This window comes from Balaenoptera ricei, chromosome 15, assembly GCF_028023285.1.
Source record: "Balaenoptera ricei isolate mBalRic1 chromosome 15, mBalRic1.hap2, whole genome shotgun sequence".
In the NCBI taxonomy this organism is placed as follows: Eukaryota; Metazoa; Chordata; class Mammalia; order Artiodactyla; family Balaenopteridae; genus Balaenoptera; species Balaenoptera ricei.
The window spans coordinates 88,129,403-88,143,134 of NC_082653.1; the positions used below are offsets into that span (position 1 = coordinate 88,129,403).

Genomic DNA, 13,732 nt, shown 5'->3' on the forward strand with positions numbered 1-13,732 from the left:
TGTCCTCTGTGTCATGGTGTCCCCGCTGCTTGACCCAGTACCTGGCCCAGAGCTGGGCCCCTTAGTGTTTGTTGAATGATTGCCTGATTTTCAGATCCTGGCCCCGTGCTCTTAGCCTATTCTGTGACTCGTCACTGACGAGTCTCCCGGTGGCTCCATGTGTCCCTGGGGACTACATGTAGTAACGGACAGGCTTTCCTCACCGTACAAGGACTCAGTCAGGACCCTGTGCCACGGGAGTGACAAGCAGAGCCAGCGCGGGAGGGTGGGTGTCGATTCACGGAGCCTTCGCTGCGTGTCCTTGTGCCGGCCGTGTGCCGGGCTCCTGCCCTGCAGGCGGCACAGCACGTGGCGTGTGGGGCTACCCGGGGAGTGTCCCCTGAGGACACCGCGCAGAGGCACAGCCGGCGCAGCCTGCCCAGAGGCGGGGGCCGGGGCCGTGGAAGTTGCCGTGGATCTGGGACAGTTAGGTGGCCGTGACTGTCTCCCCTCTGTCTCTGGCCTCGATCAGGATTTGGAGCAGAAGCTGGCCCTGCAGGAGCAGGACGCTGCAGTTGTGAAGAACATGAGGTCTGAGCTGGTGCGGCTGCCCACGATGGAGAGGGAGCTGCGGCAGCTGCGGGAGGAGAACGCCTGCCTGCGGTGAGGGGCCCCGGGGGGGGATGGGGGTGGTGTGTGTGCGCGTGTGCAAAACGTGTGCAGCCTCCTTGGGTGCAGCTCCTGCTCCAGGGGCTCCTGCACCGTCCCCGGCGGTGCGGCTGTTTGAGTGACTGTGCTTCTGGCCCTGCCAGGGAGATGCGGGACACCAACGGGCTGCTCCGGGAGGAGCTGGAGGGGCTGCAGCGGAGGCTGGGGCGGCAGGAGAAGATGCGGGAAACCCTGGTCGACCTGGAGCTGGAGAAGGAGGTGAGCTGGTCCCCGCGGGTGTCCTGTGGCTGGCTAGGGGAGACCCTGGGTGTTTTAGTCCTACGTTCCAGCTGTTCAGCTAAAATGTGGCAGCCGCTGGGCTAGTATGGTGGGCAGAGTAGTGAGCCCTAATGACAGCCCCATCCTGCTCCCCAGAACTGTGGACAAAGGGGATCGAAGGGTGCTGACCCCTGGCCTGTAGTAGGGAGTCTCCCCTGGGGCTCCTGCCGGCCCCCAGCTGGGCCAGTGTGCTCACAGGTCCTGACAGGGGCCGGAGGGGGTTGGAGGAGGTCGAAGCCACGTGAGCTGAGGAGGACTTGCCTGCTGCTCTTGGTGGCGTTGAATGGAGGAAGGGGCCGTGAGCCAGGGAACGTGGGCACCTCTAGAGGCTGGAACAGGCGAGGAAACAGGTTTTTCCCCAGGGCATCCAGGAGGAGTGTGGCCCTGCGACCCCTTGATCTGGCACAGTGAGGCCCTTGCTGGACTTCTGACCTACGGAGCTGTGAGACAGTAAATGTGTATTGTTCTCAGCCACCGAGTTCGTAGTAGTTTGTTTCAGTAGCACTGATGCTGAGTCAGAGAGACGAGATGGCTCGTGGTACCTGGAACAGATGTTGTTCCCCCCCATGGATGTGAACAGACACCTGTGCTGAGTTTCCTTTCCCTGTGTTTGCTGCTGGGACTCATCGGGACATTTTGTGGGTTGTTGTAGAGATGGCCTTGGACGTCGGTGCCGAAAGCATCCTTGTTCGCGTGCTGAGCAGACCAGCACGGAGGCCTCCCGGCTCCAGGCCCCGGGTCCTTCTGTCCTTCCACACTGCTTCCCCGTGGTTACCTTCCTTTCTGGTTTGCCCGGCGTGAACCGTGTCACCACCTCCCGTAGCTTGCAGTCTGGTCGGGGTGCTCGTCAGCTGCCCCCCCAGTGGGTTCACTGCCAGCTGAGGCATCGTGGGGCCGGAGCACAAATCCCTCTCAGGCGTTGGCTTATGTGGGCACTTGGCCTGAAAAGACCGTTCCGGAGTCCAGCAGTTTTTCTCTGGATACAGTTTGTTTTGAAATTGGTGACGATTCTGCACGTGGCCTCACGCTGCCTGGTTTCCAGCCCTGCTGTCGCGTGCCCGCTGGCTGTGTGACCGCGGCAGATTACTCAGCCTCTCTGTCCACCTGTGTAACGAGGAATGAGCGTCTCCCCGTAGGGCTGTGAGGATTAAATGAGTTAACGTAAAGTGCTTAAACAGTGGTAAACGCTGACTCAGCGTCAGCTGTGGTCATCGATTTATTAACCAGTCTTGTGCCCGGCACACGATAGGGGTCAGGAAGTACTTGGGTGGCTGAATGAGCGCAATGAACAGGGCTGTGCTTGGCCCCGGGAAGGAGTGGGAGGCCAGACAAAGGCACGCGGTCTAGAAAGGGAGCGAGTCTCCGATGTGGAATGTGGGTCAGTGTGGAGCGGCTGTGAGAATACAAGGGCGGGAGACCCGGCATGCGGGCCGGGTCGGGGCACCGCTGCTGCCCCCTGTTCTTCCCAGCGGCCACGGGGGCCCAGCCCGACGCGTGCACGTGTGTGTGCGTGTGTGCGTGTGTGTTGGGGGCTGGGGTTTGGCTCTCGGCCCAAGTCTGTCTGCCCTGGGGCTTGGCATCCTGAGGCGCACCTGGAGGATGGGCGACAAGGCCGTGGGCAGCGTCTGCCCCCCTGGGGCACAGGTGGTTATTGCAGGACCGTCCAGGAGGCTGTCTGCCCCCCACCCCTTTCCCCAGCCCGCAGTCCTTCTGGCCTGCTAGGAACCTTGAAGTTACAGAGCCAGGAATGAATGAGATGTTAAGCACGCAGTGTAGCTTCAGCGGTTGGGAAGCAACCTGTCTGCTTTGGAGCGGATGGGCGCGTTTCTGTGTTTTAGCTCAGCGATCAGGGCAGGCCTTTCTGGAGGATCAGGTATGTGACGTCGTCGGTTTTGTGTGGTGCTGCTGTGCTGGGGGTCGAGGTGCGTGTGTGGAGGAGGTGGGAGGGCCTGGCGCTTGCACGGAAATGACGGGCACAGCGCTCTAAGGGCTCTGCTTCCATGTCTTTTCAGAGGCTGCTAACGAAGCTGCAGAGCTGGGAGAGGCTGGACCAGACCACGGGCTTGAGCATCAGGTAGGCGGAGGGCGCCGGGGCCACAGGGTCCCCACCTTTTCTCCACACGGCTGGCACCTTTGGCAGAATGGGCCCTGCTAGCCCGGTTCCTTCCAGCAGAGGCCCTGCCTGTGGCTGCTGAGGTTTAAGGAGATGGAAGTAGGGACTCTCCCCGCCAAGGACGGGACATTCTCGACAGAGCGCTGGCAGGTGTGGGCCCTGCATTGTTGGGTTTTCTTGAAGGGCTCTGTTTTGTTTATACTGAGGAAGTAGTTGCTTTTGAGGGAAGTCATTTCTTTTAGCTGGTTGTAACGAGTAGAGATAAACTGAGTCTTCAGGGGCCAAAAGGGAAAACAGGGTAATGGAGGATTGTTTCCCATCAGGCCCTTGCAGCAGCCTCAGCTTGTCTGTTGAGCTAATGCCAGCAAGTGAATGTCAGGCGGGGCTGCTAGACGGCCAAGCGGGCCTGGTTCTCAGACGGGCATCTTCCCACCGCTCCCTGCTCCCGATTCCGTCTGTCCTGCTGCCTTTCCTTCTGGGGCCGCTGCCCCTTCCTCCAGCGTCGCTCCACCGCTGGCCCTTAGCCCCCAGGTCCCGCCCCCGCCCAGCCCCCCCGCAGACGGACTCTGCCCAGCTGCTCCCGTCTTGGGGTGGGGGTGGGAGATCGGTCCTTCAGGATTAGTCCTGGCGCCTGGGGCCTGTGGCATTTAAAGAGCCTTCTGTTTATCTGCTTGTGCGACTTGAAGACTGTGTCTTCTCGGGGGTCTCTCCTGCTGCTCTCGGAAGCTGGGCCAAGCTAGAGAGCCCTCCTCAAAGGGCTGTCCAGGAATTACAGTCTCTGACTGCTCTTCTGGGACCTGCACCAGTTCGATCGCACCATGGACTCCAAGTGTTTGTCACTTGAAGAGGCCCCTTCGTTTTCTTTCTGCCTCGCTAAGTCTCAGAGAACAGAGTAGGCTGTTCCCTCCTGAACTCCACCTGCAGAACCCAGGCTCATGTAGGGCTGGCCCCAGCGGGGCCTAGATGTTTTGTGTTTCCTCCTTTTCTCTGGGCTGATGAACTCGTGGGGAAGGCTGACGTCAGAAGAGAAAGCTCCATGACTTTTTTCTTGTGCGGGAGATCAGAGGCCCTCACGCGCCTGGTGGCACCAGCTGCTGGAGTGTTTGAATGCCTCAGTCAGGGTAGCAGGGCCGGCGCGTAGCCGGCTGCCGTCTCTGGCCAGAATGGCGCAAGGATCAGTGTGCTGGACACGATGGAAGGTGCAGCTGCTCCTTAAGACCTTTTGGTCCCGCTTCCAAACCTGACCACTGTCGCCCACCTCGCAGTGGCTGGCACATGGTTGGGGCCTGCGCCCGCGGGCTTCTGGGCTGGTCCCATGCTTGCGCGTGTTGTGTGTTCACCCCGCCTTCCCTTAGTGACCAGGCCCTGGAGGCGGGAGGAAGGGGTGGTTCGGAGCACTGGTGGAGGTGGGGGCTGCCCACGCCTGCTGGCAGCTCGGGGTCAGCAGGAAAGTGGGGCACGCGTTTGTGGAGGGAAAACAGGCGGTTCGCGGAGGCTGGAGTCCCGTCCCGCTCTCCCGCCCGTCAGGGCGCCCCTCTTCGAGTCGGCGCACTGCTCCGGGCCAGTCCCTTGCCCTTGGGCAGGGCCGCAGGGCTTGCCTCGCTGTGCGGGGGGAGGTTAGACGCGCCTGTGCGCCGGGTGCCGTGCACACTGCCGAGCAGTGCGGTGTGGCTGGCTGTCCTTGTCTCCTGGGGTTCCTGGTGGGGGCCCCTGTAATGAGAAGCCTTCTTTCCACGTGCTTTGTGGCGGTTGTGCCTGGGCCGCTTCTGGGGGCCCCTCGGAAACCTTAGCTCCTCCGCCCTGCCTCTCCTGTCCCCACTAGGGCGTTTGGGGTGGGCCCTCACCTCCGGCAACTCCTGCCCCGCTTATGCGGGTGCGTGTGTCGAGTGGCGGTCGGTGGGCCACAGGCTTGCGGTGTAAGTGTGGCCCATCAGCAGGATCACCTGGGGAGTTTGGTGCACGTGCGGACGCCTGGGCTGAGCCCAGGCCCATTGGGTCCGCCTCTCCAACGCTGGACTTGAGTCTTGGTGTGACCACAAATACCATGAGGGGCTTGGCTCACTGTTGCCAGGTTTGGGGCAGTTATTAGCGGTTTCTGACCAGGGAGGGTAACTTGGTGGAGCCCACGGCTCTTGAAATTGAGTGTGGGGGTGGGAAACGGGCATAGGGTTCTCGGACACAGGGAGAGGCTGGGGGCCCGTTGCTGCCGTGTGGGGTCCCTGCAAAGGGGTGGGCGTGGGAGGGAGAGACGCGCACTGTTCCAAGGTGACGTTGTCTGGGGGCCCCTGCCTGGTGGGCGGAGGTGGGGTCCGCTGGGAGCTGAGGGACACCCTTTGTCACTTTCGCAGTGTTCAGTGCAGCGGGAGTGACTGGGGCCATCTCAGACCCTGTTAAACTGTGGCTGGACGTGTGTCTGACCCCAGCTTAGCCCCCGTGTGTTGTGGGGTCTTTTTTACACCCGTTTCCACATCTGTAAATGGAAGAGTCTTCTGGAATGTTGGTTTCTCACCATGGGGTCACGAATCTCTGAAAATCTGATGAAAGTCATACTTTCTCCCCACGAAAACACAGGTTTGCAAGTGGGTGCGTGTAGATGTGAGATTTTGCGTGCTAGTCTAGGGACCCCTTCCCCGAAGTGTGATCAGCCAGCTCCAGCGACAGCAGAAGTTGGAGTCTAGCAGTTGCCCTGGCATTAGAGATTCGAGGGGCTGGGAGGGTGTTTTGGCCTGGCCTGGCAGGCATGAGTCTGTTGCGTCTTTTTTAATACTTTTTTTGTTTAATTTATTTTTATTTATTTATTTAGGCTGTGTTAGGTCTTCGTTGCTGTGCACGGGCTTTCTCTAGTTTTGGCGAGCGGGGGCTACCCTTCGTTGTGGTGTGCGGGCTTCTCATTGCGGTGGCTTCTCTTGTTGCGAAGTACAGGCTCTAGGCGCACGGGCTCAGTAGCTGTGGCTCACAGGCTCCGCTGCCCGTGGGATCTTCCCGGACCAGGGCTCGAACCTGTGTCCCCTGCATTGGCAGGCGGGTTCTTAACCACTGCGCCACCAGGGAAGCCCTGTTGGGTTTTTCGGTCAGGGCGTTGCCATAATTTTGCTCATTTGGGGCCTGTCATGACCCCAGGCTCTGGTCGCCGTCCAGCGTCTCTGTGGGTTTCTGAGAGCTGTCGCCACTAGGTGGCACCCCCCCCCCCCACCCCTGGTGATCGTGGCTCCCTGCGACCTTGGGACCTGCAGAGGGCTCTGTGGTCTTGCAGAGGTTAGGAACAGAGAAGGGTTCACATGGCACGACAGTGGTCACCCTCTTCCTAGTTTGGGATTTCTTAAATCGTGAGGACCCTGGGATAACAGGGGGTTGGGGGGTGTCTTGGCTGGTGGGTCAGCCAGTGCAAACCTATAGGGAAGCCTGTTGGGCCGAGTGTCCTTATCTGCCAGACGAGCTTGTCCACCCCTGACGTCGTCTGATCCCTTGTCTCCAGCACGTGGGTCATGTGAGTCGGGGGCAGGTTGACATCAGGACTTGGAGGGTGCGAGGGAATGCCCTGCATGGGTGAGGTGGGACCTGTGCACTTGCAGGCGCTGGTGTGGGGAGGAGGTGGCTGCGTCTGGTGTCTGGACGTTCTAGTCCCAGGGCCTCGAGGGTTGGACTGAGGGAATGGGCAGTGGTGCGGAGGGCTGTGACTCGCTGAGCCTCATTCCTCGGTAGCGCGGCGTGTCGGGATGATTTGAAGGTACTGAAGAGGGACACCCTGTGATGTGTCTGCGAAATACTTGGGGATAAATTTAACAAAATATGTGTATGGGACCCATACACTGGAAACTGTAAGATGTTGCTGAGAGAAATTAAGGATAACCTGATAACAACGTAAGTAACTGGAGAGAGATACCGTGTTCATGGATTGGAGTACTCAGTATTGCTGAGACAATTCATAGGTTCAACACAATCCCAATCAGAGTCCCAGGAGGATTTTTGGGGAGAAATCGACAAACTGATTCTAAAATCTCTGTAGAAATGGAAGGGACCTACAACGGCTGTCAGAGTTTGGAAGAAGAATGAGTTAGAGGGCTTCCAGCAGCTGGTTGCAAGCACACTGTGAACGGCCTTATTAATCAAGACAGGGTGGTCATGGTTTAAGGATAGACGTGTAAATCAATGGGGCAGAATAGAAAGTTCAGGAATAATCTAAGAATATAGAGGCAATTGATTTTTGTCAAAGGTGACAAGATAATTCAATGGGAGAGAGTCTTTCAACAAATGGTGCTGAAACAGCAGGGAATCTGTACAAATAGAGACCTCATCCTGTCCACAAAATCAGTTCAGTGGGGCATGGACTTAAAAGTAAAAACAAACTTCTGGAAGCTTGGGTTTGGCAAAGAGTTCTTAGGACACAAAAAGCATGAACCATAGATGAAAAAAATTGGTAAGTTAGACTTCAAAATTAGAAACTTTTGCTTTCAAAAGACACAGTTAAGAAAAAAATAAGGCAAAACATAGACTAGGAGAAAATATTTGCAACATGTGTATCTGACTGAGGACTTTTATCCACAGTACAGAAAATATTCCTCCAAATTGATAAGATGACCAAATTTAAAAAATGGGTGAAAGACTTCAAACAGATAATTTTGAGAAGATATGAGTGATGAAAAAGGACATGAAAAATGCTCGGTGTCATTAGTCACAAGAGGAGTATAGGGACTTCCCTGGCGGTCCAGTGGTTAAGACTCTGTGCTCCCAGTGCAGGGGGCCCAGGTTCCATCCCTGGTCAGGGATCCCGCATGCAGCAGCTAAAGATCCCGCGTGCTGCAACTAAGACCCGGCGCAGCCAAAGTAATTAATGAATTAATTAATTAAAAACAAAATGAGGAGTACAAATGAAGGTCACAGTGAAATACTGCTCTCGACCTGGTGAAGATGTGGAGCGGCTGGAGCTCTCATGCGCTGGTGGTACCGTGGGACACAGCACAGCTGCTTGGGCAACAGCTGGGCAGCTTTCTGTACGTGGGCGATACCACCCAGCAGTTCCACTCCTGGTTACTGACCCAAGAGAAGTGAAGACGTGTGGCCTCACAAAGACTTGTGTGTGGGTGTTCACAGCAGCTTTGTTCATAGTAGCCCAAACACGGAACCAAGTGAGGTGTCCATCAGGTGAATGGAACATCACTGAGCAAGAAACAGGAGGAGACAGGTGCTGTGTGCAGGAACGCGAATCTCTCACTGAGCAAAAGAAGGCAACTCATTGAGTTCACACTGCATGGTGCCATTTACTTGAAATTTTAAAAAAGGCAAAACTGACCTGTGACAGAAGGAGGGTGAGTGGCTCCTTAAGTCTTGGGTTGGGATATGATTGGGGACCTGGGGGGCCCTCACCTGTGACTGTCACGGCAGCAGCTACACAGTTGTATGTATGTCACGCTTCAGTCAAGCTGGTCCGAGGGTGATGAGGAATCGGCGCTCCCAACAGCTGTGAGGGGAAGGAAAAGGCCTAGGAGGTGGCCTGGCCTGAAGTCAGGAGTGGATGGGGATGCTTTTTAAAGCCTTCATTTGGGGAAGGAACCCATTTCTTGAGCTTGTCAAAGGCCCATGGGCAGCTGGGACCGGCCCAGGCTTTTTCAGTGTTCCTGGATCTTGGGGACTTGGGGCAAGTGCTGTGGGAGTGTCACCATGGGAGTGTCACCAGGGGAGGCCAGGTGTGGGCTGCAGAAGGGCAGGTGGTTTCTTGGTAAACCCAAGCTCTGCAGAGGAGGAAGGTGAAAAGTGAAAGTGGTCTTCATTCCTCCCCATCTCGCCTCCTCCGGGCTTGCCCTGTGTCGCTGCTGTCTGGCACCATCACACGGTGCTCTAGTTATGCCCGGGGTGCCATTCTCAGAGTAGGATTGAGGGTTGCCCCCAGGGGTGGGCAGCGGGGTGTTACCGCTCTTACCCCCAGTCCGTCTTTCTAGGCAATGCCTGATAAATTCCTGGGCATCTTTCTAGAAATGTTGTGTGTACATACAAGCTCTTTTTTTCTTCCAGATTTATTGTGATATAATCAACAAACAGCACTGCATAAGTTTAAGGTCTGTAGCGTAATGATTGGATTTACACATTATCGTGAAATGATTACCACGGTAAGTTTAGTGAACATCTATTGTCTCATATAGATACAAAATTTAAAAAGTTAAAAAAATTTTTCTCCGTGTCATACACGCTCTTTATGTGCCCATTCCCCTAAGAAGTGCTCATTTCATACTATTACCCTGCGGCCTTGCTGTTTTCCACTTAATTTCTGACAGTATTTCTGCACCAACACAGATAGGCCTACTGAATTATTTTCAGGATCTATACAGTGTTCCATGGTGTGGATGGATTCTGATTTATTTCATTCCCCTGTTGATGGATATTTCCAGGGTTTCCCCCCCCCCCCCCCCCCCACCAATAAGCAGCATTGTTTTGGTTGGATAAATTCTTAGAAGTTGAATTTTTTTTACCTAAAAGATATATGTGTTTGACCGAATTGCCCTCCAAAAACGTGTAATTGACCTTTCTGTCACAGTGAGAGAGCGTCATCAGTTGCTCCGGGCAGCATGCTTTCAAAGGTTCTAGCAGAGATTCCAAGTCAGGTCACAGGGGAGTGAGGGGGCAGGAAATCTGCAGTGGCTGGGTTTTGAGAAAGAGTTCTTAGCAACTCCTCTTGGCGGGATCCTTATTCAGTAGGCGTGGGATGCCTGTTGAGTCCCTCTGTCGCCAGGCCTCTCATTTCATAGAGGAAGTAGTTTGCTCGTGGCAAGGGTGCCGCTGTGGCTTGGCGCCTTCCCCATCCCTCTGTGCCTGCAGCTGGCCTGGTTTCAGTCAGGCTGGGAGGGCACAGTACCTGCCAGTGTGAGTGCAGGTGTGACAGAGCTGCGGGGTTGCAGAGGACGCTGGTACCGCGGAGACGGAAAGGCAGGCGGGTTTTGCTGGCTCTGAGGCCTGGCAGCTGCGCCCCCCAAAACTGCTGACCCATCATCTGGAGTGAGAGCTGGGAACTGACAAGTGCTGATGCTGGATGTTTCCCAAAAACATTTGTAGTCTGGCCAGATGACAAGTCCTGGGGACTAGTTTCCCCTGATGTGTGAGGCCAATTAGGAGGCCGGCGAGGGGGAGTGCATAATTTCCTCCTAAGAGCGGATCTTATTGACCGCCCTGGACACACTTATTACCCTGGTGACTGTGTCGGCAATTTCTCATTACCTAGGCGTTGGGTTGATCAATACAGGCAGCGCTGTGGCTGCTTGGGAAGGTAGCTGGGCTGTCACGCGTCTGGGTCGTTTTCATTGGTCTTGGTGTGTTTTCTTTGCAGGCACGAGAGGAGGGGGAAGGAGAAGGCTTTGGCCTTCCGGGGGCTTGTGAGCAGGGCCCCTTCTGGTCCCGCCTGCTGATGCCTTGGTCTCAGCTGTGTTCCTTTTTATTGTTGGTTCATTCACTACCTCGTGCATTCCCCACAAGCTGTTCTCAGGGAGCCTGGAGTCTGCAGGGGGCCTTGAAACACATTTGATTTCTCTCTCAGGGCTGTGCCTCTGTGAGGTGTCAGCGCCCAGCCAGGCTCCCTGAGAGCAGCCCCGGAGCCATGAGCTTCCTCCCCCAGAGGGTGCAGGCAGAGGCCGGGGACTTCTGAACCCATCTCAGCCCTTTACGTCCCCATGGAGGCCTGTAACAGTTGTTCCCGTGCGTTTACTCGTTGTGGGTGGCTGAGTCCCCAGCTTCTTTTTGCCTTGGAAGTTGTGTTTTCTGCCGTGGTCAGCCTCAGGCTTCAGTCTTGTGAACTAGGAGCAGGGGCCCGTCTTTAGAGCCTCTGTGCCTAAATCCAGTGGGCGTTTCATAAACATTTGGTGAGTGAGTGATGGCATCGTGACGGCTTTGTTTGTGGTTTGATGTGACTTGGGTAGGGCATCCTTTGGCTCGCTTGGCTGCTGTGACAGAGCCCCGGCGTCATGCACAGCATGTCCCAGTGAGAACCAGAAAACAGGTGTAGCAGAGGGCTTCCTGACAAGGGTCATTCTTTCAGCTGCAGTCCAGTCCGGGCCTCGGGGGAGCAGCCCCTGCCCGTCTCCCGCTCCCTGGTGAGGCTTCAGACTTGGCAGCAATGGGGACCGGTCTCTGCCTGCTGGGTTTGTGCGGCAGGGTGCGGACGGACCAGCGTCCCTGACAGCCTTGCTTGGCCGCAGCGGGAGAAGAAACTGCTTTGTTCTAGTTGGGCTTGGGCAGGTTGGGAAGCTCTAACGGAGACCCAGCGGGCACAGCCCCGTCCCCCTGACTCTGTGTGCTCAGAGCAGGCCACGGGCTGTGGGCCTTGCGGCACTGTAGGGAACGTGAGAGAGAAATGCTTTCCAGAAGAAACTCTTCCCGACTCTTCCAGGGCCGCATCCCCTGCGTGTGCTCTCCCCAGGCCGCGCAGCAGCCGGGCGCCCAGCGAAGCAGATCCTGGACTCAGGCGGCTCTGTACTTCTGTGCTTCTCACTTGGCTCTTTTGGGGGGCTTGTCTCCCAGTTTTGTAGATACGGCTCTTCTGCTTCTGTGCCTCTTTTTAAATTCATGTAAAAAGAAAACCTAAAGCCAGATAATAAAAGGATTTAGACAAATTAGGCTCTGCTGGATTCCCGGGGGCTTATTTGGGAGAACGAGGAGGCAGCTCCGGGGTCCCAGTTGGTTCAGACTTGGCAGGTGCTTGCTGAGGTCCCGTTACGCACCGGGCCCCTCCCTTGTGGAGGCCCAGGTCCCCAGTCCCCAGGCAGAGTGGGGGGCGTCCTGAGAGGACAGGAAGGGACGAGGGGGCTGGGTGGCTGCACGGCTTCCTCTGGAGCAGTCCCCCGAGGGCCTGCCCTGCTATTGCCAGCAGTCACCGTGGCCTTTGGAGGGCCAGTGTCTTGGGCGGCTGCAAGGAACAGTTGAGGGGTATTTCAGTGGGCATTTACGCCTGGGCTTCCCCGCCTGACACCCTTGAATGTCAGCTTTGAGGCTGCGAGGAGAGGCCCCTGAGCAGTGTCGTCCAGGGTCAGCTGGGGGTTAGCTGCACGCGGTCACAAGCTCTGTCATCCTTTCCCACGGCCACTGTCCGTTTGTCGGAAGCTAGAGCTGCTCCTCCTCCCGTCGAGCTCCGCCTCAGGTCTCTTGAGGGCAGAGCAGGTGCTCCGAGTCCAGGGTCAGTCTGTGCCCATACCCCACTAGTCCCAAGGCCCGGTGCCCCCTTCCCACGGGTGGCCGACCACCTGGGGACGTGGTTCGGATTCTCCAAGACCAGCCGGAGGCCAGGGATGGGCTCGGGGAGTGGGCTGGCCTTTGTTAGTGGCGAGGGGCTCAAGCTGGGGGCTCCTGTGCCCGTGAAGCAGGCAGTCTTTGAAGCAGGGCCCTTTCTGCTGAGTTGCACCGGAGAACAGGAGAGGAGCTCAGCACGGGGCTGTTGGGGCGGCGGCCTGGCGTTACTCCAGCTTCTCTTCCTCACGCTCTGCTCTCGTCCTGGTGCAGAGGCCGGGCCGCCCTGCAGTCGGCAGTTCTGTTTTCACTTGAGCGTCTCAGGAGCTGCGTGCCGAGGCTGCTGTGCTGCACACTCGGCGGCTCTGACACGCTGCCCGGGCTCCCGTCAGGCCCCACCCGGTGGTTGCGGGGTGGTGTCTGGGCCAGTTCAGCAGGCGCTCCCAGGCCTGCTGTGTGCCAGACCCACTGTGTGCCGGCCTCGGCACCGCACAGGCTCTGGCTGTTGCCTTGGATGAGCTGTCTCATGGGACGTGTCCCTTGGCAGGTGGGAGTGGGGTCCTGAGGATGAGAGGAGGGAGGTGAGGCGGGAGGAAAGTGTCCCGGGTGCAGGGAGAGGTGGCACCAGCGAGGGTGGTGCCGGGGAGTCGGTGGTGGTGGTGGTGGAGGTGGGGGGGGGCCCCCCACTGGGGTTGGTGTCGCCGTGTCACAGTCTGTGTGTGGCGGAGGCGGGACCATGGGGCGCTGCCCTGGAAGTCTCGTTCTTCCTTCCCTGGCCGGTCTCGGGTGCACCAGGGTGGGGGGTGGTGGCTGGCGTGAGTGGGTGGCTCTCCTTCGAGACCCTCGGCCTCAGGCAGGGCTCCGGTCAGTGGCCCCTTCTGCCGTTGTGTCTTCGTGAGGGTTTGGTGCTATGCAGGATTTGTCACCGTGGCCTTGGAGAGCTCTCTGTCCCCTTCAGTGTGTTGTCCTGTGCCCTCAGCTGGGGTACCTGGACCTCTGGTTTTCAGTACTTAGTATTCCTGCGTGTGTCCGCATGTGCTGTGTCCGCCCCTCTCATGGCCCGGGCTGGTCGTCGTGCTGACCGCCCATCCTCAGCTTTCTGTCACGGGGAGCTGGGGCTGTGGCTGGGGACGGGAGAGCAGGGGGCAGCCCCCTGGGATTGCCGCTGGGCCTGTGTCTGTAGAGGGGACACAGAGGCTACTCTTCAAGGCACCGTGACTGAGGCGTCCAAGAGGGAACGGACGCGTCCTTCCTTCGCTCTTTGGCCACTGAGACAGTCACAAGCGAAACACCGCGGGCCAGAAGGGTGGGCAGCCCACACCGCTTGGGGGATCGTGAGGGGAGACCTGGCTCTCCTCCTCAGCTCGTGGGGCCGTTGCGACCTGTCTGTCTGCAGACTGTGGCACGGTTTCCTCCGGGCGGGTGGCTGGGCCCTTGCTCCCCCGTTGC

General features: G+C 57.7%; 1 protein-coding gene across 3 annotated transcripts in view; it reads left to right on the forward strand.

The window, feature by feature from the left end:
• Window positions 1-13,732, forward strand: part of MAD1L1 (mitotic arrest deficient 1 like 1) — a 339,612-nt gene that overhangs the window by 13,348 nt on the left and 312,532 nt on the right. For all 3 annotated transcript variants that reach the window (XM_059897371.1, XM_059897373.1, XM_059897372.1), the window contains exons 7-9: window positions 512-642; window positions 792-906; window positions 2,979-3,040. In XM_059897371.1, coding sequence (XP_059753354.1) covers window positions 512-642; window positions 792-906; window positions 2,979-3,040 — 308 coding nt within the window. The remainder of the gene's footprint in view (window positions 1-511; window positions 643-791; window positions 907-2,978; window positions 3,041-13,732) is intronic.